General features: G+C 39.0%; 1 protein-coding gene across 1 annotated transcript in view; it reads right to left on the bottom strand.

The window, feature by feature from the left end:
* LOC118341842 (calcium-binding protein 8-like) overlaps window positions 1-26,509 on the bottom strand; it is a gene marked incomplete at its 3' end in the record, with an annotated part of 45,275 nt that overhangs the window by 13,772 nt on the left and 4,994 nt on the right. Inside the window, 3 exon segments of the mRNA XM_035680242.1 lie at window positions 8,351-8,463; window positions 13,674-13,817; window positions 23,198-23,319. Coding sequence (XP_035536135.1) covers window positions 8,351-8,463; window positions 13,674-13,817; window positions 23,198-23,319 — 379 coding nt within the window.

Here is a 26,509-nt window from a genome sequence, read left to right as displayed (position 1 = left end):
AACAAAGATGCTCTGGTCCTGCTGCATTGTGAGTCTGACAATATTATAGAAGTGCAATGCTGAATTGGTCAGACAACCCAATTTGATATCAAAGTTGGGCACCTTTATCTGTTATAGATTCACTGGTACAACGTTTTACAGACCACTTATATGGGGGAGTGATGGGGATATAAAAGGAAACCGCCAGGATTCTGATGGAAAAAGTTCATAGCTACCAGAAATGTCTGCCAGTCTCCATCCTATTAATCCTCGGGCTGATAGGAACACTGATTCTAGTGATGGTTTTCCTACGTTTATTGCTCTTTATGAGAACATTAGTTTGTGAAAATATGAGGAAAATCAACACAAACTTAACTGCTAAGGCTGTGCCAGAGAGACTCGGGGAGCTAAAACAGGAGGGAATATATTATAGTGTTTATTTACAATATGGTTGGAAATTGTCTAAAAATATACATTTTGAAGACACATTCATTCTGCACTTATTATGATCTTTGGGGTGTTATGATGAAAATGTTCTTGAGGAGTAAAATCTTACCAAGGGGGCCAAAAAGGTGCCATAAAGAAAAAAAAAACACTTTGCAGGATGTTGAAATTGATAAATGTGTGTTACTGATGTGTTGATGCTGCATTGCATTGTGTATGATTGAACCTAGTACCTCTTCTCTGATGGATTCTTCCCAGTGTGACTGTTAAACATTAGAGTAAAATGATGAGTTTAGAAAGCAGCTCTTTGGCTCTCATGGACGGATATCCATAATGTATGTTGTTACCATTTTACAGATAGCTGTAGATATCTGAACTCTTCCAACAAGTGCCCCTGCAGATGAAATTTCTTGACATGCCATCAAGTATGGTAATTTTGGAGTTTTGGAAAACAACCAACCTGGCACATACCACTTCTGAATCTGCTTTTAAAATTTGTGCAGAAAGAATGCGCTCTTACATATTTAATTGCAACAAGCAGAGTACAGTCTGCAAGGTTATGACAGCCCTTTTCAGACCCCCTCCCTTGAGTATCTTCCTCATGAGAGCAGACATGAACTAATTATCCAAGTTTTCAACCCACCCGTCAATAATGTACAAGTCAATACTCCAGTGAGCCTCACACTTTTGCACAAACACAAAGAAACACAGGTCTCTACAGAACAATGCACATTTGAAAGCCCATTTTTCAAACTATTATACTGCAAACCAGACCAGCAGCGCTCAAACAAAATAAAAGTGTACATCCATGTGATGTTAAATGTATAACTCCTAGTGTATCACAAACTCTGCTGCTATGCTTGTGATTTTAAGAATTTAACATATTTTAATGTCTTGTTTATGTTGTCAACAGTCTTGAATATTTCAGGATAAACTTCATGTGTAAGTTATGAGCTTCAACTTGCATATTAGTATAAGTATGAGCCTGTATTGAGACTAATACTGAATAGGATGAAGTAGCCTTCAGTCACAGAAAGTTAAATTAGGTTTTTACTGAACATGGAATAAGTGGCATAAGGAAAATATTAGGCACTACACAGATAAAATGAATGAAAAACAGGGTCAGAATCCAAGCAGAGGCACAAGTATACACATTCAGGAATTATATAATTATGTATATGCATTAGGTGGTCACATGACAAGTGCTTCCTGAATGGTATGGACTGTATATAAAGACTAATGTGTTCATCCAAATACAGACAAGTTCTTAAAGTTAAACTGCAAGACTAAAATGCCCAGTTTCAGGGGAAAATGCAAGTATGCAAGCTACAGAATCATTTCAAAGAAGCCAAAAGTTAATTAGGGTACCTGACAGTGATTCCCTGTCAAAACAGAAAGTAAATCTACGTCAAAATGGAAACCCAAAGCTCTCAAAAGTGTCTCAAGAAAGCTTCAAAGGTACTTCTAAAAAACAAGAACATGATTATTCAGCTGCAGCCTAAAATGAATACAACCACATTAAATTCCCGCACATTGCCTTTTTCTGCATTTATAATGCACAAATTACTCCACAAGCATCTATAAAGTCTAGTGAAGTCTAATCTAATCTAATCTAATTGAATACAGTTTTAAGAGCCATGGTCCACAGGAGGAGATAATACCAAATGATAAAATGAAAGCAGAGAGGACACAAGACTGAAAGTCACCTCATGACCCTGTAATTCTCATTACACACCAGACACTTAAAGCTAAAAAAAGCCTGCTGATATTGTTAGATTGTTACCACTGGTGGGGGCAAAAATCTGACCTTCAGGGGCCATCAAGCGAAAGGTGAATTGCTGGAATTCATCGTTTGTTTTTGAGGTGCTGTTAGGAACTTAAGTGTTAGACAAGTTAAAATTAAATGAAGGTCTGTATCAAATTTAGTAGTAACTGAGGAACAAGTGATGAACGACCTGATAATTAATAGTTCCTGAATAACTTTGATTAGATTAATGGGCTTATGTAGGCTTTAGTGGCATCCAGCACAATGGAGAAACTACGGTGGTCACGAAACTTGCAAAAAACACAAAAGGTCCTATCTAGAGTTCCTCTGTAGATAAAAACGTCTCAGTCTAAGGTAACAAAAACACCAAAAGATTATTTTTAGGTGATAATACACTAAGAGAACATACCTATGGATATTATATTCCATTTCTGCCAATAGATCCTCCTAAATGTTACAGAGTGGACCTTTAATATCTGTGAATCAGAATAACGACCACTTTCTTAATGAGGCATTCCTGCTTCTCTGGGTTAATCAATTAATTAATTTAAAGCAGTGCAGTGTAATAAATGAGCATCCAGGATATGGAACAATGTGTTCCAGAAAACCGCCTATATTTTTTTGCTTTGCTTTTGAAACAATCTCTGCCCTAGTGGAGAGAAACAATAATATAATGATATTGTACATTAGTAACTGCAGAGAGAATAGCAGATGTTTCCAAATGTTACATATGGTATCATAGAATAATAACATAAGTATCAAATTCACAATCAACCCAGTTTTGCTCACACTGTTCTCTACAAGTGGAATCACGTGATAAATCTCAAGCAGACAGAGATGGCACAAACTGTGTTTGACAAGTTATGACTTATGATTTTCGACAAGTAATGGCTTATGAGTTTTCACAAGTTAGGATTTATGTATTTATATTGTATGATCTGCATTTCCTCCAGTCTTGTTCAGTGCTTCTGTGTACCTCACTGTACTCAGGTCGCTTGGCATAAATCACCATCTCAATGATGAGTCACATTGCTGCTCTGGGATTAATTAGTACAACGTAAGGGGCACTGACCTGTAATTAAAAGCACAGAGGAGACTTAATCTCCTAAAATGTGTACTCCACACTCCTTAAATATTTATCACAAACAGGAAGAAAGTCCTCAGACAAGGGAAACCAAAGTAATGTCAATCCACCCTGAGAAAATGTCATCCTCAAAAGCAAATGCTTTGAAACCAAATGAAAGAAGTTACCTCATGTAATTATAAGGAAAATTAGGATTATTCTAGAGAGGAAATATAACAAAAAATGATATATGTCTTTAAGAAAGTCCAATGGTATGTTTATTATTTATGGAGCCCTCTTTTTGCAAATCATGGAGTTGATGATTAACAGAGGAAAATAAAATGTTTGCAGTTGTTCAATTATAAGATCATAATTTTCCAGACGGGATAATTAGATACATTAACAAACTGTTCAAGAGCAGATACGAGTGAGTAGGAAGGTGAGTGTGTGACAACAAGTGAATCATTTTCCCATCACTCCAGCTGGTGAGGATGTGACACTTTGCCTGACATTAGTGGAATGAGAAAATCTCTCAGCTAAGACAGGAACTGAACTACACTCTCATGGTTCAGGAAGACCAAACCAGAACATAATACAAGGTTTATACGAGTTAGCCAGGATCTGCGTGTATCACAACGATTCCTGCAGAGTGAATCCTGCTCTGCTCTGATGGAGACAACCTCAGCTGGGGGAAAATAAATACTTAATCGTAAAATCCTACAAAATACCAGATGGAGGAAAATGTAATCTGTGAAACACTGTCAAATGCTTTGATAACTCTGGGTTTTAATAAGGGTTACACGAAACCCCTCCAGCTAAATGCTTTCAGTGTTGCGTCGTTGTTGTGTGCTTGTCATGATTCATGTTTTATGGAACAGGTTGGGTATTCAATCTGACTCAGATTTTGCTGTAAAGAGGGCTGATCAGTCATAAAGCTACAGAGGTTTGTGGATTTATTAAACAGCTTCAAACACTTAGTTCTTACTCTGTAGTGTCTGCTTGGCTTTCTCTGATGATTGTAAAGGCTACTGCAGTTCTGAAACTGAAGAAAAACAACAATTACTGTTTGCTTTGAATCTTCTAATAATTCTAAAACGCACTGTGGCCGACTGAGTCATTCTTCAAGATGAGTTTATTGGGTTCTTATTCTTCAAAGGCACATCATTAAAATTAGATGTGCTCAATGAATGTACTCTAGTAAAGCTCAAGAATGATTTAAAGAGGATTGTTAAGCTGATATGGACTCTTCCTTTATCAAAATGTGTGCAAACCATTTCAGTATTTTTGGTAAAAATACAAAATCAGAAACTGCTTTACATACAGTGATCTATTTTTTATTATTATTTTTTTTATGAAGCTTAACATAGAAATGAAGCTCTAAAAAATATAGGGACTGGAGACATGAACTGGTTCGTTGTATACAACAGAAAAAGAGTTCTACTGTAAATCCTCCAAACTATGGAGTCCCACAGGGTTTCTCCCAAGTTAACTTTAGTTAATTTTCTTCACACATACTTTACACACACCCCAAACACCACTTATTTTCCTGTCAGGCCAGTATAACACTGCTATACCTGCACTTAAAGTCTGATGATTCATGACAATCTTCATGAAAATTACTTAAAGGTTTTAAATAATGCTTTAAATGTTTAAATTAACTTTTACTTGATGGTGATGTAGTCATTCTACAAGTCCTTCATGCAAATAGTCACTCCACTCTTGTTTCATCACATTTAAGTATTGTATCTACTTTGTGTAGCTTTAAAAATCTGTTTTGTGATTACTTTTGATGTCAGTGGGGATTTTATTCCCTGTCCAAAGAACCCTAATTGTTTATCTCTTGACTGTGCCAGTTTCTTTTCACTGTTATCACAACTTTAAGCTGCATTAATCACTTGAGGAACATACAAACTCATTAACAAGCTGATAAACCCACCACCTTACATATTATTACATGGTTGTTATGACGTTGATGTTGGCAAACAATTACCTATTTGCATATCCAGCAAACGTAGAATATTATCATTAATTGGTCTTCTGTCCAACTGATGATTACTGTAAGAGTCTGATGTCCACTCTCTGTTAGCTCTCGTTTGTGTTGTTTTACCTTCTATAAAAGCTGCAAGAGTGAACCATACAATAAAAAGTGTAATACAACCAAAACAACAAGCTAAAAGGGGCTAAAAAACTCAAAACAAGCAGAACTAATCATCTTTAACAGTCAAAATTGTTAAATATAGTTTTAAGATTTTTTGGAGCAATAAGGAAATTAGTTCTGCAACAATGTATATTATGTTACATATTGTGCATATTGTCTTATATCCTATTAGTTGACAAAAAGGAAAAGTATTTTTTATAATCATGCAAGATTTATTGAATGGGAGCTCAGTGTAGTTTCGGAATTTTGATGAGCAGGACATAATGTGCCAGCAGCATGAATTGTGCTGGTTGATGGTTTATTCAGTGTTTGCTGAACTGTTGGGTGGGCTTTTGAGTAGATAGTGTTATTTTTCTTCATGTATACTTGCATTGCTAAGATCATTTTCATTCTTCTATTGTCACACAAAAGTTTTATAAAAGAGGACATGACGACTGTATGGTACCCTGCTACTAGGATGTAAAGCCAAAATGCTGTATCTAATTCACCATTCTTCAGCTTAGAAACAGTTAAAAATGTTTACTTCACAAGATATTCAAGCAGGATGACAGAACACAAAATGAATAGGTAAAAGGCTGAGTCATACACCACAGGCCATTAACAAACTATACTAAGCACAAAAGTGTAATACGTCAAGCAACTAATCATCTGTGAGGCATGTGAAGAAATAATCATGATAAATCAAGGTTTGGGTCTTACTTCTTACTCTAAATATGCCCCACACATCAGATGAGGTGTTTGTTGCCAAGTCCTGCCTCTTGGCTTGAATTTATCAGACAAGAAATGTGGCTTTGTAAGTGTAGAAGTAACTAACCTCAACCCGCAACCACCAGCCTTACTTGGAGGGGTAAAAAAAACCCTTTTCAAGCCAACCGTGCTCCTGCATAAGCCAAGGTTATTGCAACAGCCAAATGGGGCTGGCAGCACATTCGCCCTGCCTGCACTCATACCTCCAAAAGACTTGTGTCCTCGCGGTGTAAACCACAAGCTCCTGCCCCAGAGAAAAAGCCCAGGTCAAGCCGATGATTACATCAAGAGGACAGGCTTGCCAAGTGTTACTATCATTGCCAAATGTCCCGTTCTTTCCCTCACACCTGCTCAATTTGTCATCATTCCCATGCATGCTCTCTCACTCTTTCTATTGTCTGCACATTCATCACTCTCCGTCTCACTCACTCAAAGTCAGGTTTTTTCATTCCCGGACTGATATTTTCTCTCTTGCTTGGTTTCTTACGCCAACGGTTCCTTTGTCACTTTAGGCTGTCCAAAGGCACATCTGTCAGGGTCACATATTACCATCATCAGTCACAATATCACTCAGAGGACATCAGATGCTATATATTAATGCATTTTTTTTTTTTTGCACTGCCCTTCAAAAGAGCACAGAAACAGCGCAAGAAATGGAAACGGAGATAAAGTAGTACTTCTATAAATGTGATTTATAGACTGCATTAGTACAGAGAGGTAGAGAAGACTCTCTGGGCTTGTCACCAAATACTTGAGTCTGTACCCAGGATAATTTCTCCAAAGCACAGATATTCTTTTTCAGTGACAGAACATCCTTTAAACCAGCGGTAGGCAACCTGCAGTTCCAGAGCAGCCTGTGGCTCTTTAGCCCCTTTCCAGTGGCTCCCTGCGCCTTTGACAAAAAATTACATTTTAGTTTCTACTTAACATAGTTTGAGCAGACAGAGATGGCACACACTGTGTTTGACAATTTATGACTCATTCTTACTTATATTGAATAAAAAACTGTTTTAACACTTTGTCAACTAAAATGTGCATCATATGTTACGTCCTGACCTGGCGCCTGCTAGTCCTGAGTCTGCCTAGCGAGGCTAGCTATGGATTCCAAATCCAGTCTAGAAGGAAAATAAAGAAAATCTAACAGTGTGTGGACAGATTCGTTTGCTTTCACCACCAACGCTTCTGGCATTACACAATGCTTGATCTGCGGCAAGAAATTAGCATTCTAAGTCTCAAATATATTGTGCAACTCGAGACCTTTTTTCTTTTTTTTTTTTTGCCAAAAATGTCTCCTTCATTGATAGTGAAGGTTTCTGACACCTGCTCTGAACCCTGAGTTGATTGTACAAGATCATAGCTCATCAACAACATGTGCAACTTTATTAGGAGCATGGAGAATTTGAGTTCAAATGTATTTAAATGAGTTAACTATTTGTGCTTTGTTTTCTATAGAAGGGGGTCTCAAGTGAAGTCCTTTTCATAAAGTTAATGTTAATAAACTGAATTTCATGTTCTTTTTTTTTCTTTTTTGTCAACGTTACCTTACGATTAAGGGGGTCTTAATCTTTGTTGATGGTTTGGGATGCACACAGATCGCCTCTCGGTACCTGTGGAACTACCTTTGTGTAATCTGTGTTAGCATTATCATTGTTACTAGCTGCTGTTTCTCACTGAAATATGTACTGTATCATGGTAGCGAGCCAGAGCTGACAGATGTCTACTAAAGGTTTAAATACTGAAAATGTCCATAATTACGCTGAGAGCAGATTAAAACGCTTTTCAGGTCACCTTAATGTGTACCATACATAATGACGCACTACTTAATTCTAACATCTAAATGACATTTAACCAATCACGTATTCTATTTCTGGTGTGCGTGTAGTTCCTACGGTTTTCAGATCTGGTGCAATTACACCCACATTTGCTTTAAGTGAACCCCTGACCACAGCAGACCAAGCACTACTTCTTTGAACCCCCACCTGCATATAACAGTTTTCATTTGACAAAAGATTTCCAGTATTTTGGGCCTAGGAAAAAAAATAATGATCATTTTTCTTTTCCTGCTCTATTTTGCAGTGATTATCTTTCAGCTGAGACATACAGCATCTGTTTTTTCATGTCTACTTTTATTTATGACTCATCATGACTCAGCAAAGTTAACAGAACAGATGCGTTTGAGAGATTAAAGCTTTACCTGCCAGAAGATGGTATCTATTGTGCTGCCCAGGAAGCCTTCTCTCGTTTCAGACGATAGGAGCTTGGGTCCAAGGATCGTCATAAACTCGTTGAAATCAACCTGTCCATCACCTGTGACAATAAAAAAGGAACGATTATTGATACCCGACGACGCACTGATTACAGACTTACTTTGTTTGCAACTTTTGTCAAGTTTGTTGCTGGTTGTAAATTACACTTTAACTGTAACCAAACCCAACCCAAACATCCCCAATGGTGATATCAAACCAAATAAAACTCATCTCAACTCAACACTTATCCATCTGATCATCTGATGAATGGTTGGTAAATGGTAAATGGACCTGTACGTATAGCCCCGTTTCCAGTCTTACCGACCACTCAAAGGCGCTTTTACACTACGTGCCATCCTTTCACACACACAACAAAAACTAACTCATTCATACACATTCACACACCGATGCTATGCATCGGGAGCAATTTGGGGTTCAGTATCTTGCTCAAGGATACTTCGACACATGGCAGGAGGAGCCGGGGATCGAACCAACAACCTTCCGATTGGGGATGACCTGGCTCTGCCTCTTAGCACATTACCCTTCTGCGAGTTCTTCTGTGAACTGCTATGCAGGCTGCAACTGTAAGGGAACTTTTCTTCTTTCTGGTCCTGGATATGAGTGTTAGATCAGCTCTCTTATCTTGTGGATTAGTTTCAACTTTACATTCCAATAGTGGAAATGACCCAGACAGCATGCTGTCATGCATAAATATTACTGGTTCACTGGTTTGGAGTGAGAGCCGAGGCAGAGTGAATGACAAATGATGTTCCTGTCCTGAACAACTAAGGCTGATGTGCCCCTGAGCAGAGCACTCAGCAGCTAACAACCTGCAGCTTAATGTATGTAACTGCTTGAAAGTAAGGCTGGGTGCTGGGGAAATAGCAGTGAACCTTTCTGGGATTAAATACACATATAGCAAAGACTTGACTGAAGCCTTTGGTGTTGCAAAGATTCTGCATTCTGCAAGTATGTTTGTAGACAAGTTATTACACCCTATGCTTAACCTTAAAAGGAAATATGAGTGCTGTTGGTGTCTGTATACAGACCGATACTGCATTTACTACTGAGACAAGAGGTGGTTAAAAACAATGAGCTCAGACTAGCTCTATAATACTGGGTATGGAGCACATCAAAGTTTACAGCAACTGTTATCACTCACAACAAGGAGTTCCTGCTGCGCACAATGAGTCCAACAGCACTGATCTTGGATCCTGCTGACAGTTGTTGAAGCTACTGCCAAAATAAATCATCAAAACTCTGCAGAAAGCAACACATTCAAATGAACAGATCATGGATTTATATTGATGTGGTTGAATATGCTTGAACCTTTTTCTCTTTAAGTGAAGATTTTTCTCCCTGCAGAGTTTGTCTGGTTTTATTATCTGTATGTGTAGATGAACCAAATATTGTACATTATATGCTAAGGCAATTGTGAAAAATTAGATGGGGAAGAATTCAGATCTTTAAGTTTGAAAAGAAAAGGGTGGATAGACAACGTATTTTAATACTTTAATATAAGTATATTCAAAGCTATAAGAAGTGAAAGAATCTAGGTTTATTTTTGTTGTCTCGTGTTTTTCATGTCCCTGTTATAAACTCTTATTTTACTTCTCTCATCTTCCCATCTGCTTCTCCTGTATCTGCAGATGAGGCTGGGACCTTGTCAGTGGAAAGTTACCGATGCGGGACGACTCAATCTGCCCCTACCGACAGTCCCTCTGCTCCTGCTCTGACTGTGGCGGCCACTCCGGTGCATGCTGGCACTGTAATGTTTGATGCCATTGACTGCACTTCTATTCACGCATTTTCAGCAGGTATACTGCAGAGCTACGGGCCTGATGAAGCAGTGCTGAGATCTGAAGATTTAAGGATAGGAGGATGGATTGACAGTGGAGATAAAGGTAGTCTTGGTGAAAGGGTTCAAGGCAAGACAGGATGACAACAGTAATCTGTTCTGTGACCAAGCAGCAAAACAGTAGTTTAAAGTTTAAAGCTGCATCCAGCTGTTTTTAGTCAACAACTCTAAGCAACAACTGTATACTAACAGCAGACAGAGAAAGTTAGAACAGCTGGTGCAGAAAGTGTAAGATGTAGCTGCTTAAATGTATCATAATTTTAGTCCTCAGCCAGTCTACCATTTTGAAGTCACAATGAAATAAAATATGACTCGTATCGTTTCATAATTCTCCATCTGACATACTGTAACATGCCCTTCACGCAATGTGCAGTGTGCTGACAGAGGCTCCAGCCCCCTGGCAGTCCTGAGTGAAAATAAATGGGTAGCGAAAATAAATGAATGAATCAATGATTAAAATACCTGTTCGTGGCAGTCATACCATATTTTTTTGACCTAGGTGATATGAAGCGAGCTCCCTACATTTGCTGGAAGTGGCAACGACCTCCCTAGCATTTTAATTTATATTTTTATATAAGAATCTGTCGGTTTACTGGACCCTAACAACCCTTGTATTGGGTGCTTTTCCACCCATTAGTACTGGGTAATTAGAGTTAACTCATTATTGCAGCTGTGCTATATTGACCTATGTTGGGTAAATTAGCCTGCTGATTTTTATTTTTATTTTTATTTTTGAAGTATATGCAGTTTGTGACCACTGAGTCACTTTCTGTCTCTGTCATAGTTCAAGCCACCTGCTTTTGAGCAGTCTCTTCCTGTGCTATGTCATAACCAAGCATCCTGCATCCTGCTGGAAACCGAACAATGAATTATTGAAGAGAGCTCTCTTTAGTTAAAGACAAACAAGTCAGATTAAAGACAATAGGGAATAAAAAGAAAACAGTGATTGCTGTTGGTATTTAGTTAATACGTGCCTACACAGATAGAGACTACTTAGAGATTAGAGTCAAAGTTAGAGAGACTTGGCATTAAGGTCAAAAAGAAGGACATGCATGATCTATACTAAAAAACAAAGACTGGTGCAATGCTGTAATCTGGAACAAAAGGAGAGTAGTCACACCTCTCCATGAAGGGCATGCAGAGCTCAATAACAATCGCATGGATTGGATTGACAGCAGAGATGAGCAGAGCAGATAGCCTATCAGTATTTTCTAGATATTGGCCGCTGGGCTCAGAATCGATGGCTGTGACCAAGGATCCAATCCTGACAGCTGCCCATTTGGATGAGATACAATCACAATCATCCATTCTCATTCATCTGCTAATGCCCTCCTCTTCGCCACGCCGTGTCTCTTTGATCACTGGCTCTTTGTCATTGTGTCAACACACATATGAGAAAATACTTTCACAAAAAGCTCTAAATTAGCAAACGAAACAACAGCAGGCCAGATTTTTCGCACCTCATATTTGTCACTTTAACACTATATTGCGAAGACCTGTTCACATTGTTCTCTAACAGTCTCTCTCTAATCTGTGTGTGCCAGAACTGGTTAAAGTTAAAGTTCCAGTTTCCATGTGGATATAAATGAACAGATAATGAATGAATTGGGGCTAATAAATATTTACATTAATCTTACAATGCACTTCTTGATTAAATGGAGTAATTATTTAATCCATTAGTAGTGTAAGCAAATACAGAAAAGGGTTTTAAATGTTGTTGTTGTTGCATAATTTTGTTACTTTAGCATTACTGTAATAGTTTGTGCTATCCTACTGCTTATATAGTAAACTGTCAGTAAAGCTTTTATGTTAGAATTTGTACTGATTATAGCATCTTTCAGGCTATTCAACAGGCAAGGATTTAATAACAGGGTTACAGCTGATACAGCATGATATGTGTGAAAGCGAATGGAAGAACTGTCTTTGCCTCTTACTGGCAACAGTTTACTGATACACACCATGTTCGTTCTGACACACTTTCCCATTCCCTAGCTTGTAAATCAAATGTCCTTTGCACCTGAAAGCCACTCTAAACATGAAGTCAGCGCATTTCTCTGCATTCGTTTGTCTCAAGCTGTTGGATCATATCTGAGTGAGCTGTCACAATAGAAGTTAATTAACGAACACAAAGACACAGCCCCTGCTAGGCAGCCAGTCGATCCTCAGATTCAATATTGCCTAAATTAAGAAGAAAAAAAAAGTTATTTTGCTAACAACATCTATCAATACAAACAAGTTGACCTGGGTCAATAAATGGGAAAGAGGTTTTCCAAACAACAACTCCAACAAACTTAGACTCAATACACAGAGGCAGAATAAACAAATAAACAGCTTTACACTTTAGACTTTCTGAGACAAAAGCTGCTGTGACCTCCGTCAGCTCCAAAAGTAGCCTCGCCTGCTTCTTCAAGTCGCAGCGGACGATGCAACAAGACCGGGCCCTTAGGCGCAAAAGCAACTACGGTCTCCTGAGATTCTGAAGTGGATGAGTCAGAAGAGGAATAAAGTCAGTGTAACTTCTCAAACTTTAATATTCAGCCTTGAACATTTACAGTATTTCTCTCTCCACTGTGAAACTGAAAAGCACTTATCAAAGGCTGTGATAGCAGCATGAAGAATTTGAATATTTTCCCAGTGATCTGACATTTGCATATTGCATTTTTCCATCCCCGCCTTATACAATTTTAAGAATCTATTCTTTATAGAATGTCAATCACGGTTTATGCAGACAGCTTTGCCTGAAACCTGGCTCTGCATAAATGCTGTGTGCAAGCAGAGGGATTGCTTGTGTTTGTGTTTTCTTGCTGCTGAGAGTGTTCTCTCCAAGGACAAAAGGTTAAAGGGTCACAGGTGAGGACGGTGCTGCAGAAATACACCTCTGCTGATTCAGATCGTATTGTTTTGACAGCAGGAATCCTAAGCACTCTGAAAGTTTCCCGGCGGATTCGGCTGTTGCAGCGAGTGCATTGATACAGTTTATTTTAGTCCCAGTTAGACAACCAATATCAAAACTCACTTTGATATACAATAACTTATCTGCATGTCATGTGTGCATACATTTAATCAATGTCACATATTTCTTCATTTAGGTTGTTCTCTCCCGGCGTTAATTTCACGTTGGTACTTTCATGTGTCAACTCGAAACGGCAAGTGGTTGAGATTGAAATGAGTACACACTCAGGCATGCATGAATAAATGTTTTATGCATGACACAGAGGAATATGTAAACCGTGCATCTGAACAGGCAAGAGTACATAGAAAAACACTGTAGATCTCTGCAAATTTGCAACTGTACACCTCACAGTATTTACATTTTTATGATGGGGGAAATGTGTTTTTTATGTATGTAATATATATATGGGATCTGCATAGTACAGTACATTTTTACACCTGTGTGTGTGTGTGTGACTCACCATCCATGTCTAGTCTCTGCATGATGATGGCCAGCTCCACCTCACTGGGCATGTAACCCAGAGAGCGCATGGCCATACCCAGCTCCTGTTTGGAAATGAACCCGTTTCCATCACGATCCAGCACCTTAAACGCCTCCCGGATCTCTGCCAAGATAAACAGGAAATCGACTCAGCATCTATAAACAATGCCCAGCCCTCCTCCTGCTCCCACAAACATAAACACATATTCATGTTCATTTACAGCACTGTGTGTATTAGTCTGCCAGATATCCTTATTATTATTTCTCCACACTGTCATCTGTATTCTTGGGATTCCTTTCTTTTGGCAGCGATACACTTCTCACGACTTTGAATTCATCTTGCATTTAATGAAGTCAGCTGGAATTTCACCCTTCCCCCTCGTTCATCATCATTCGCACACCTCTCTCTAGCTCTCTCCCTATCTCTCCCCGTTCCTGTCTGACCCAGCTTTGGGCCGCGCGTTATGCAATTGGTTTCGCACCACTGCCTCAAGTTAACAAGATCAATTCCACCCATCGATTCATTTTCTCCACCTGCTGTCACAGCAGCTCTCTCCTCGTTTTCGTAACCTTTCAGTGCGTTCCTTTATGTTCTCTGTCTTTTGCTTCCTCCTTCATATTTTACTGTATATTCAATTAATTCATCATCCAAAGCGACATTCACAGTGTTAGCAAGTTTAGAGGAGTGGGGTTGGCTTGCTTTGCCAGGGCGGAACCTGTGACCTTCAGGATAATGGACTTTCCCTTCAAAGGTAGAATATCACTCCCACTGACGCTGCTCTGCCTCCTGCTCCGTACCATTATATTATCATATCTATAATTATTATTATTATTGTAAAAAGCCCAGAGAGGTCATAACATTTGCTATATCCCTTAAAAAACAAGTCAGACCAATGTTATTTATAGATCCCAGGGTCATAAATTTGCCTCAGAGAGACTTAAAATAAGGAGGATTGGACAAAAGTCAGACACACCCTTTTGAGACAGAAACCCATCTTTCCTTTCCTGTTAATCATTCTGTGACCCCTAAGATTTATCTTGTGACCGCTGCACTTGTAACTTTAATTGATTAAATTCCTTTGTTGAGACGACAACAAGAATTTTTCTGCAGTGTGGAGCAAAAAATAAATAAATAAAAATACACCTCTGTGGTTTTCCATATTTTCACTTTTCTATTGACGAATACACTTGAGAAATACTGCAACAGCATAAAAGCTATAGTGCAAGAATGAACATAATGAAAGACCTTATAGCCCTGCAGAAAACACCAATTTGTTGAAGCTCATACATAATTTCAGTTTCTTCTGGGACTCACAGCAATGTTGATTCAACGCAGTGGTCATTTTTAAAGATGTAGCTGTGTTGTTAAACAACACTCAGCGTTGTGAGCGCTGTACCCCTTTTGCTGGTGCATTTTTTTTCAGTGTTTCTAATAGGCTATAATGGATTTTGAGGATATTTCCTGCTCACAACATTACATAGTTAGTTACACATGCTCTATTGGTGACCCACACACCAGAGAAGAACAAAAAACTACAAATCACAAGAGGCAGAAGCGCACATTCATTTAGATACCAATACCAAAAGCTGAGAGTGAGTTTTCAGGCAAGCTAAGTCATCATGTGGCAAGAAGAATATCTCAAATCATGACACCAACAAATAATGGTGTCCAAGGAACAATGAACACATAAAGTAGCACTATGGAACCATTTTTCTATGTGTCTCTTTGTTTATTTTATGCATGGAAACGCACATGCACTCATGTGAACATGGGTGTCGTGATACACATTCCTACTAATGAGGGGACACTTTTCCTTTCGTTTCCTTGTGTACTCCTTCGGTTTTAACTGAGTTTTAAATCAACAAGGCGCGAGTGTTGCTATCTATCACAGGAATAAACGACGCTCACCTCCTCGTTCATTAGTTATGAACAGTTACGTTCAATTCACTGTTCACCAACGACGTGAGCATGTTCACTGAGCAGCGCACTTATAGCGGGTTCATGTACGGTTAGTAAACATGATGTAAACAATGCAGGGTTGAAAATACACATTTGTTAGACCTCACGGATAAACACAATGCATGTTAGTGCAGTGAAACATAGCTTTTGTTGTCCACAGGGCCCCTTTAACACTATACCCCTTTATTTAAAGTTCAATTCAGTCTCAGCAAAAAACTTTACATTACTGTAATGTCAGGTGTTTTATTTTTAACACCACCCCATGGATATGCATTTTAAGATCAAATAAGCCAGGTTATTTCCCTGATTGCAGCATCTTCAATATTTTCTAACCACTGTTTCAAATGGATTCTCAAACTCAGCATGTTAGCAGTATTCTCCATTGATGTCTTGGCTTTGTTGTTATAGCCGCAGCACATACATGTTGTGCTGCTGAAGCTACATTTTACTGAGCTGACTCACTCATAGCAGAGACAAAATTGCCTCACTTGTACACAGTTGAGTCAGCAGCTGGTTCGCTGGCTGCTCAACGTGTGATCAAGTCGTCAGTGGAAGGAGTCAGCAGGCTTCAATGTGCTTTAATAAATGCATATTTCATAAGAGTGCCTACAGACAGGAGAGGGTGTATGGTAAGAAAAGAGAGAGAGACTGACAGGCATCTGGTGTTTTTAAATAGAGGTGGAATGTCACTTCTCTGAAGAACACTATGACTGCATGACATGCATGAGCACACTGTTGAGCACTGAATAATTTGAAACTACAAAGTGGAATAGATGGTTTAACTCCATCCTCCCCGTGGCAGAGTTTTAGTCTTTCATGAGACATATAGAGGACATAGACTGCATCTCTGTGCAAGAATTGGATCCAACAACAACAAAAAACAACAAATTCAGTTTCATCATATCCAAAATTTTAAGTTTAATAGTTAAAAGCAACACAGTCAGTTGCCATTGGTTCTCATAAATACATACACACAGTGCAGCATAAGACGAGACAGGACAATATAACAGAATTTCAGAAAAATCCATCTTAACTGAGTGCAAAATGTATTGCTACTGAACGGTTCAATTCAGTGTTTTTCAGAGAACACTAACAGCATTTTCTGACTGCCTGAACCAAGAAATTTCCCAAATTAACCAAAAACCAGTCATTAAGAAATTAGCCCATCAATCATTTTATTATCTGCTGCGCTGCTGCCATTATGAACCAGTCTGCCCGCAAACGCTTTGGAACAAAAAAAACATAAATTATGAATTGTTTCATAAAAGTGAGAACAGTGTTTTTAAACTGTTGCGTACCTACAGTAGACAATAAGAGGTCACAGTCTACGACCTGCATCCAAACAGCATGTTACTGCTTCCCCAAACAGCTGGTCCTCAGCAAATACAGCACCATCATTTGTAACAACACAAAGCCTCGGTTACTGGCAAACACACATGAAAGGCATACAGATTATTTTCCCTGCATTAAGATGGGTGTCTCATGAATAAATCTATCAGTGACTCAGGCCTTTGTTGAGTACTTTCCTGTGTCTGGAGCGTGTTGGAACAGAATAACAACACGGAGGCTAGGTTTATAAATTCAAATGACTCAGTCCATTGCATGCACAAATGCTCTTATCCATCAAGACTCATGGCACATTGAGCTGCTTTTCAAAGCAAAATCTGACATTTGGCACACAAATATTTCTACTAAAAGGACAGAAATAACAAAAGAAATCCAACTTTGAGGAAGAGAATCCTAAGGTGGTAGAGTTTGTTCATTTTCGATGCAAATGATGTCTGCAGCATTAAAATGTTTATGAGGGTATGTGTTTATTGTGAGTGTGTATGCTTGAATTACTGATGCCTGTTTACTTGCATTATATAATCTGCTCACTATCATATTCTACTAAATATGAGAGCTAGCGCTGTCACCAGAACTTTGACTTTAGTAACACAACGAACATAACTGCAAGGAACAAAGAAAACATGATCACATCATAGCTGTCCAGCACTCAATACCCTCATATTCTTTAAGACATAGGTTTACATCCTTTATATTGTTCTTTTACTATGTACCTTACATCATGTTGCATTACAAGTATCACTGTCATCTTTTTTAGGAATGCACTGATTTATTGTGCGAACATTGGTATCAGCAGATATTTGACTTTTGGCCTATTGGCAAATAAGATCACCAATGGCAGTGGCCAGGGTGTACAACATGACTTTGGCATGGCGTAAGAGGGCTTGTTCTCAAATAAAAGGTATTTTTTTCATGTGAAAGAAGGTTATATTAAAAATTCTTCAACAAAACCATGTCAATGCAAGGTCCTGGCTTTGAAGCCGACCAGCGACCAGTGCAGTGTTTCACATCAACATTCAAGAATGGAAAGATTGGTTGGATTTAGGGCTGAAAATGATTTTCAATATTGATTCATCTGACAATTATTTTACAATGTCTGTACAATTGTTTTGCAGATCAAATTTGTGAAAATAGTAAAACATTATCATTGGCAGAGGCTAGAATTAGAAACTATTTTGCTTGAAATATCAATTGATTCTCAAAATAGTTAATTGATTAGTCGATTGACAGAGAATTTATCAACCAACTTATATTTTTTACCTCTACTTTTTTACTTTATACAGGATAAAGCTGTTAAAACTAGAAAAAATAGGATTATAAAACACTATTGAAGACATATCTCTAACATCCTTTTTTAGATTTTTTGGGTATATGCACACAGACTGATGGATTTCAGGTTAATACTGTGTCAGATAAGAAAACAATCTTGCTCCATTTTTGGCTCCTGGCACCAGTGTTATCAATGATTTCAGGTGTTGTGGTGTCCCAGGGGGATTGAGGAGAGGGGAAACAGTCAGCACCCTGGACAGCTCCCTCTACGACGAGCTGTCTGTTGCAAGTGTGATTCTGTCTCTGTGCTGCAGGCAGTCAGCACACACAGTACAACTGGTTCCAATTCCACTACCAGTGGCTTCACTCCCAGTACCAGTCCAGCAGGTAGCCAAGTCTCTCAGCCCGAGCACAAAAAAACTGCCAAATGGGAACTGCTGATTATATGCCCATGAAGTTGGAAACAAGCTGCCTAATGCTGGTGCCCGTCAGCCTTCCTGCTCCTTCTCCCTCTCTCCTTCAAGGAAAGCTCGGTGCTGGTGGGCTGAGCAGACACAAACCTCCCTGCAGGCTTACTGCCGTCTGGTTCAGCTCAGCATGCTTAGTGAAAGAAGAGCCTGAGCGCCGACTAGAAAGGATTTCTTCCGCTGCCCTTTCAGTAAACCTTTAATAAAATAGCCTATTTTTGTTTTTGCCGTAAAGCCTGTCTGCAGGACTTCTTTATTGTGAGGTCTGCCTGAAATTCACCCTGGACTACCACTGTGGATACAGATTCAGCTCAACATGTGGTGGAGAGTCTAGATGCTACTAGACTGTTGAAAATCTTGCTGACTGCTGCAGTCCGCAGAGCCAGACTGGAGCTCACACTTTCCCAGTATTAACCGTTCTAACTGTAACTATCCCAGTAAAATGTATATGTGGATACACTGCACCCTCTTGAAATTACACTAGATGAACATATTTGGTGAAAAAGTTAAGTTAGATCTCAATAACACTCCCTAAAATGCATTCATGTCCTGCTGTTTCCAATGCTGAATTAATTAAAACTCTGGCTAATGTCTACCAATGCTGGCTTAAGGTCATAGACAATGTGTTTAACATTTGATTTGCATAAAACTAAAAGAAAATGCTTTGTGATGAACTGGCGACCTGACCAAGATGTAACCCGCCCCTCACCCAGTGTGAACTTGGACAGGATCCAGCTCCCTGTGACCCTGCAAAGGATAAGCGGATATAGATAATGGATGATGGATGAAGGAAAAAAAGTTTCCCTAAATACAAAAATGTCACTAAAGGTCAATGGCCTCACGCAACTTTTGGCCTGGTGTAAAGTACCAACCTGACTCAGCAATAACATAAAAAAAGCACAATATACACAATGTAGAGTGCCTGCTCAGGAATTACATTAGGTCGTTGTACAAACAGCTCAGTTTGTTCTTTCAGGATATAACACCAGTCTGGCATATGATGGAGAGTCTTCCCTGCAATAATGTAAGAACGGACCAGAGGCTATTCTCCTGCACTGTTCTCTTTCCTACGCCTTGCCTGCACCATACTGCAACTCAATTTGCCAATTTGTTAATGAACATGACAAAAAGGGTCTGCTCTTTGATTAACAATTGAGCTGCAAGATATGATGTACAAATTATCCTCAGAGGATGCAGTTATGTCAAGGAGCAGTCAAATGTCAGTGCACCTCTGGAACAAGACTACAAAGGGGCTGTAATGCATGGCATCAAGTGTGTTACACATCTAGATGAATAAATGACAGATGATGTGACGATGAAGATGTGAGCCTTCGTTATAAATTTGGTTCAGTACTTTCAGAAGGAATGGGGGATGTCGTTGCTGAGTGTTGAGGAAGAACCACATACTAAATCAAACTAAATCTTCAAAGACAAACTAAATCTCAAACTAAATCTTCAAAGACAGTCTTCAGCTGAGTGACAGCAGAGCTCCTGGTTTTGGCTTTTGACTGGATCACAGATCAGAGGCTTGGATCTGTCTGCAAGTCTTGGCAGGAAGTGCGTCTATGTTCACACATATTGACTGAAATTTCTACGATCAATGGAACATCTTGTAAAGTCTATGTCAAAGAATTAAGTACCAACTCTACAAGTGTCATTTAAAGATGCTCTGCTGGTTTAAAGATCATACATATCACATTTAACTCTCCTTCTGGATGAAGGAGAAGAATTAATCTACAGCCACCACATGGAGTGAAAACACAGGTCAGGAAATAGTCATGTTTCTGTTTTTTAAGTCTTGTAAATAATTGTTTCCTCAGCGACTCAATTGTCAGGTATTAATCAATCTTGCTTCCTTGACAATGACTTCAGCAAAAGCAATATCAGGTTTACAATTTTGCAAGTTAGGCTCTCATTACAAAGTTGCCCTTCCTTGATCTACAATTGCAGGGGAATAACTGTCTGCTGCAAGTTAATACTATGGTAAATACAACCAGCTACCTCTGGATGACTTACGTTGTTGTCGAATCTTAAGGCGTTATCTATACGGTAAGAAAGACTTGAGGGGCAGTTGTTCCCTTTATAAATCCCTACAGGCAACAGCAGCTTCTCCTGAGAGATGAGACATTTACAAAAACACTCCAGTTGACTGATTCCATACCCCCAGTCGTGTGACAGCTCAGCCCACTGCTGCAAGCATTTTAATGGCCCCGGACAAATACAGTAAATTGCTTCTTTAAATATTGTGAAGCAGAAGTGTTGAATGTGCAGAATGTGGAGGCTGTGTGAGCAGCGCCGGGGAAAAGGAGTCAGTGGGAGACATACGGGAGTTGCTAATGACGCTTGAAAAAGACACAAGACAGGTAAGACAGTTTCTAATGGTGTCTGATGAAAACCTTGTACGTCCAGATTGTTTCAGAGTGTCGTAAACGTACTTCGAACAAGACTGCCATCACTGCCGCACTACTGACCATAATCCACTGGACCTGCTAGGAAGGCTGTGTTTGATTGGTTTTTAGTCCATACATTTACAGATGTATGTTATGTGTTTGTAATAAGTAAATAAGTATCTGTATATGACTGGATATCGGGCGTCAGTGTTCCAGGTATATATATATATATATATATATATAACCATGTTGAAAGGGCAATTTGAGCCTTATATAAATTTAAATACTGATTGTAATTTAATTTGAGATACATATGTTTCCAGTTTTGCAACAATTGCCATACTTTGTAGGATGTGTAATGTCTGTGCACATCGAGTAATTGATGACACTAAGAAACGGGTGAGATTGTCCATGGTTTATGTGCCTTGCTGACAAGCACTTAAATACCTGTTAAGGCATGAAAGACTAACTTCTCCCACTAACTAGAGATAATCTAAACATCCACGCTGGTGACCTTCTAGCTGCTGTGATACCACTACTCAACCAACATATAGCATATGGTAAATACTGATACACTACAACACTACAGTGTTGATAGGCTACAGTTTGACAGTGTGTAGCTGACCTCATGAAGACCCTCTAAGCACAAGCCGTTTCTTATTCACCAAACAACATGAACCCGTTAAAACAGGAATGAGAAATTCATATGCTGCAAATTTCTCCATGCATATTAAAACTTAACCCTGACAGAGTATCTGGCTATTACCGTGTGCTGTGCAGCCAATTTTCCAGACGGCAGCTTAATGTTGCATCAATGGATTAATATTTTGGAGGTCTGGGGGAGTAGAGTTTGTTTGCTGCCTGTGAGGCTGCCACTGCTGACTCCGGCAGACTGTAATTGATCAGGTTTGTGTTCTACAGACCCAGGTGATTACTCTCAGACAGGCTCCAAAACAATGGGTCCACCAGCACAGCCTCAACAGCAGCATGGATGTGAAGCCACAGAGAGAAGCCAGCAGATGTGAATGCTCCTGGTGAGATAAGCTGCGTAGAGAATAATGCATTACTGTGCTTTGTTGGTTCAGATGAGTAGGATGCTGCTGGTTTTAAAGCACTGTATTGTCTTTCAAAGCATTACTGACTATAAAACTGACTGGGGCGACTTCGATCAGCACCTGTCCTTTGAAGCCTTTTAAGTCTATTTACCGTTCGGTACTATACGATACATCATTTGTGGACGTATTAAGTGACTGCAAATGTTTTCTGAAATACAAAGCTCCATATGTGTTTGGGATTCCGCAGTGTGTACAGGCTTGTTGGCCAAAAATCATTTTTACGCAGTGGCTCCCACTGTGTGACCGTCTGATCTGCCTTTAAACCACATGACGGGCTGTGGATCTCCTGTTGTCCTCTGGCTCATCATCCCTGTTTACACACACTTTTTACTACATACTGGACAGTGAGAGATTTTCTGAATTCTCTACATCTTTTTTGCTTTCCTAATACAGCCAATGTTGTTCTTTAACTTTGTTTTTTTTACTTTTTTGTTTTCCTTCATTTTGGTTCTGCTTCCCCCTCAAGCTGGCATGAAGCGTAACTAAACATAAAGCTGCAGTGAGGTTTTAATCATTTGTATGCAGCTCTATATTCCAACTGTGCAACTATTTCAGTCTATTTTGTTGTTTTCTGTAGAGTTGACCTTTGTCACCTAGTGGGTTTTATTTTCCATCTTATTTCCCATTAATTACGGCATTCAATTATGTTTTTTATGAACATTTTATGTCTTTTTTCATGTGAAGCACTAGGTGCAAGTCATTTCTTTGCTATAAAGCACTTTGAGCTACATTTCTTGTTTGAAAGGTGCCATACAAAAGTTATTATTACTACCCCCTTGAAAATAGTAATAATAGTTAGATGTTAAAATACAATCTGCTGATCTTTATTTGTAATCAATGTAAATGTGGCCAATGATTATGGGGGTAGAAAGGCATGCAGCAGCAGCCAAAACACTTTAAATGCACATTAAACACAAGGCAGGACAGCAGCCAGACAGTTTACTGAGAATCCTTACCATCAAGCTCCTCCACAGAGATGCTGGCCAGCACGTCACTGTCACTGTCTGACAGTGAGCGGCTCAGGTAGTTCCCCTTGTAGAGCAGGCCTGCCGTCACATGGTGGAACGGCATCTTCTCCCTGAGAGACAACAGAAGGAAATATTTAGACAGCAGTGAAGGAAAGAGAGGAGCTGATGTGATTTCTCTCTTGGGTTTTTTGGAAGATTAATTCTGAACAGAAACACCAATTAAAAGCTCCACACATTAGACGTGTTTCTAAACAATCAGGAGCGGGGACTCCCATGTGTGATTTTTCATGATCATTACAACATCACTGCATTTGAAACCATGTTATCAGGCATTCAAATTAGACCTGTGAGGTGCATAAATCCTCTTTTCAACCAAACCTAAAATTAAGTCAAGTAAAAAATCGAGAAGAAATGTGACCATTGTGATATTGGTGAAGCTAAAGCAAATGAACGTCCAAGGGGCACTGCATAAATGAGATCCATAAATGAAGCAGAACTCATTCGCTAAATGGGTAGTCACACAGTGAGGGAAACTCGTATAACTAGAGGTAAATGTTGAAAACGTGTGTGTATGTGTCGGTGCGTTAGAGCATGTGTGTGTGTACTGTATGTGCAAATGTGACTGAGGCAATTAATTATTCAATAAATCGAAGCCCAAGGGCACAGGAGGAAAATAAGAGCACATAGAGGAGAGAGATTTGGGCGCCTACGTCCTTCTGTCTAATTGGATTTTGTCTCGATGAGCACTGGAAGGAGATGCTTCTGAGACAGAATGAGGAGCTCAAAATGGGCTGAGACATTACACCGAGAGCAGTGCAGAACGCTGAACTGCTCTGAAGCATTGGGCTTCTCAGTGCCTTCGCCTCTTTTTTTCTGTTGAACTTTAAATCATGTTTCTGCAGAGTCAAGAAAGCCTCACAATTACAGGAGCTTTGATCACACAACCTCTCAACATTTAACATGCATCTAAAAGTGAAAGATGACAAGTTGAATCTGCAGCAGTTCTCCTCTTTGGGGGTTCAGCAGTGTCCACTGGAATAATAAACTAAAGTTTTATGAGCAGCATGATACATGCAGGCTGCTGTTCCAGGTACCAACTTCACAAATATGTGCTCCCTTAAGTCTGATTATTCAGCTTGTAATGGCTCCTCCTACCAATCTCTTATTAAACCATTATATACTACACATTTGCAAGGTGAATCATCACTGCACTACACATAACCAATCTGGTTTTATTGATGTTATTTAAGTTTTTGCGTTGGCTGAAGAACAAAAATATCCCCTTGGCTTTTCCTGCAGGATGAAAGTAAGTACGTTTATAGCATTGTTCTTGTTTAAAATCTATTTTTTGCAATAAAAGTAACAGAGATGAATACAAACAAATTCAGACCTCTTCAATGGACAGTCCAGCACATTACTTACAACATGAAGAGTAGACCTGAGGGCTTTTATAAACAGGGAAACTCATGACCGTTTATAGATAACTTTGTCATTGAGCTATTTTTTAGTTAGTAATGGTCGGGAGTTTTCACTACCTATAACTCATCCCAATGTATTATGGAGAAACAAAAAAAGTCACAGCAAGTTAGCTGGAAGAGGATACACACCAGAAAAGGGATTTTCCACAATCAATTGGTGTTCTTATTTGATACATAAAGCATTCATTAATAATGAATAAAGACATTAATAACAACATATAAACTCATGCGTTATAAGTTAATGGTATCTATAGTGTACTTTGTCATTTTGCCAAAACAAAACATTTTTCCAAAGTGGATAAGCAGAACACAAATAACACACATAAACAAAATGTACGTACGGTTCAGCAAATCAAGTTGGACATGAAAGAAACATTTCAGTGTTTAAACTGAGTCAAACAGAAGCAAAGGGAATGTCAACTTTCTTTTCTTTTTAAGCAGTAAAAGGAAAAAAAAAAAAAGAATATCTGTCCAGTAATTGATAAAATATGTCTTTAATTTTAGTTTTTAGTACTATTTTCAGGGTTTTTCACCTCCATGTCCAGCACCTACCAGTGCTCATGTTTCACTGGTTGGAGCTGTCATCCATCTGTTACCTCACAAATTGAAAACTGGTCCCCGCATCTTTCTTGTTTGTCAGTTTAATAAGCATGCATATCAAGACGTCCGCAACTACGCCTAAAGCTTTTTTATGACCAGCCTTCCTCTCACATAATGTCAGGATCTTTCATTTCCTAATTCATCAATTATTCAGTCATCTCTCAGCTGTCATTATGAATATTACAATCATCGCTCTTGTCCGTTCTCTCCTTATTAACGTTACGAGCCAACCCATATAGCTGTTATGTATGCAGAGTCAGCTGTTTGATGCAGGTGTGTACTATCCGGGGTTCGTGTTGCTGTTGCCAACTTGAAGAAATATTGATCAGAATTATTTACCATGCAGGGACAGAATTTACATACATTTCATTACAGTCGATTCTTCAGGAGGAGACTGTGAGACAGTGTAAAATAACTCAATGACTTGTTTTGAAAACATGAATTATTTTGAAGAGCTGAGAGTGGAGGGAAAAAACTGGGGGAAAGGCAGAAATGTTTCGCTACTTAAACTTTTGCCCTCTGGCTTTACAATGGCAAAAGTCAGCTGTGTGTTCTGTTACGTGCACTCTATGAACATGGAGGGCAGTTTCCATTGTGAGTCCATTGTCTGTCACTTTGGCTTTACATTCTTAAGTAATCTGCTCATCCAGCTAAAAGCTCACACTAACCAGCACTGAGCACAAGACACACAAGTGTTTAAGCAACCATGACCAGGAGTGTTGTTGAGGGACACAGATGCAAGTCAAAGAAAACAATCTCAGTGGACTTTGTGGTGACATTGTTTTCTCAACTGAGAGTGAACTTTGAAGTCATTATTTATGAAGCCAAAATCCAATTAGCTTCTCAAGTGAGGTTTTCTGCTTTTCTCTGTTTAAGACCATTTTCATTTTAATATCTTTTGGACTGTTGGTCAGACAAAAACAAGCATTTTCAATTAATGTAATCGACTGATCAATTAAAGACCATTGCGTAGCATTTAGTGGCATCTAGATGGCAAGTTGCCGATTGCAACTCCCTCACTTCACTCCCTGCCCTTCCAAGCGCAATGCAGAAACTACAGCGTCTAAGAAATGTGCTCTAAATACAAACCGCCCTCTCTAGAGCCAGTGTTTGCTTTGTCTGTTCTGAGCTACGGTAGAAACATGGAGGTTCAACATGGCAACCTTCATAGAAGTCTGAAGACAAAAATGGCTCATTCTAACGTAACAAAAACACAACTATT

Source organism: Morone saxatilis, unplaced genomic scaffold (genome assembly GCF_004916995.1).
Source record: "Morone saxatilis isolate NCDOM2014 unplaced genomic scaffold, NCSU_SB_2.0 Contig8, whole genome shotgun sequence".
Taxonomy (NCBI): Eukaryota; Metazoa; Chordata; class Actinopteri; family Moronidae; genus Morone; species Morone saxatilis.
This window is presented reverse-complemented; position numbering and strand designations above follow the sequence as displayed.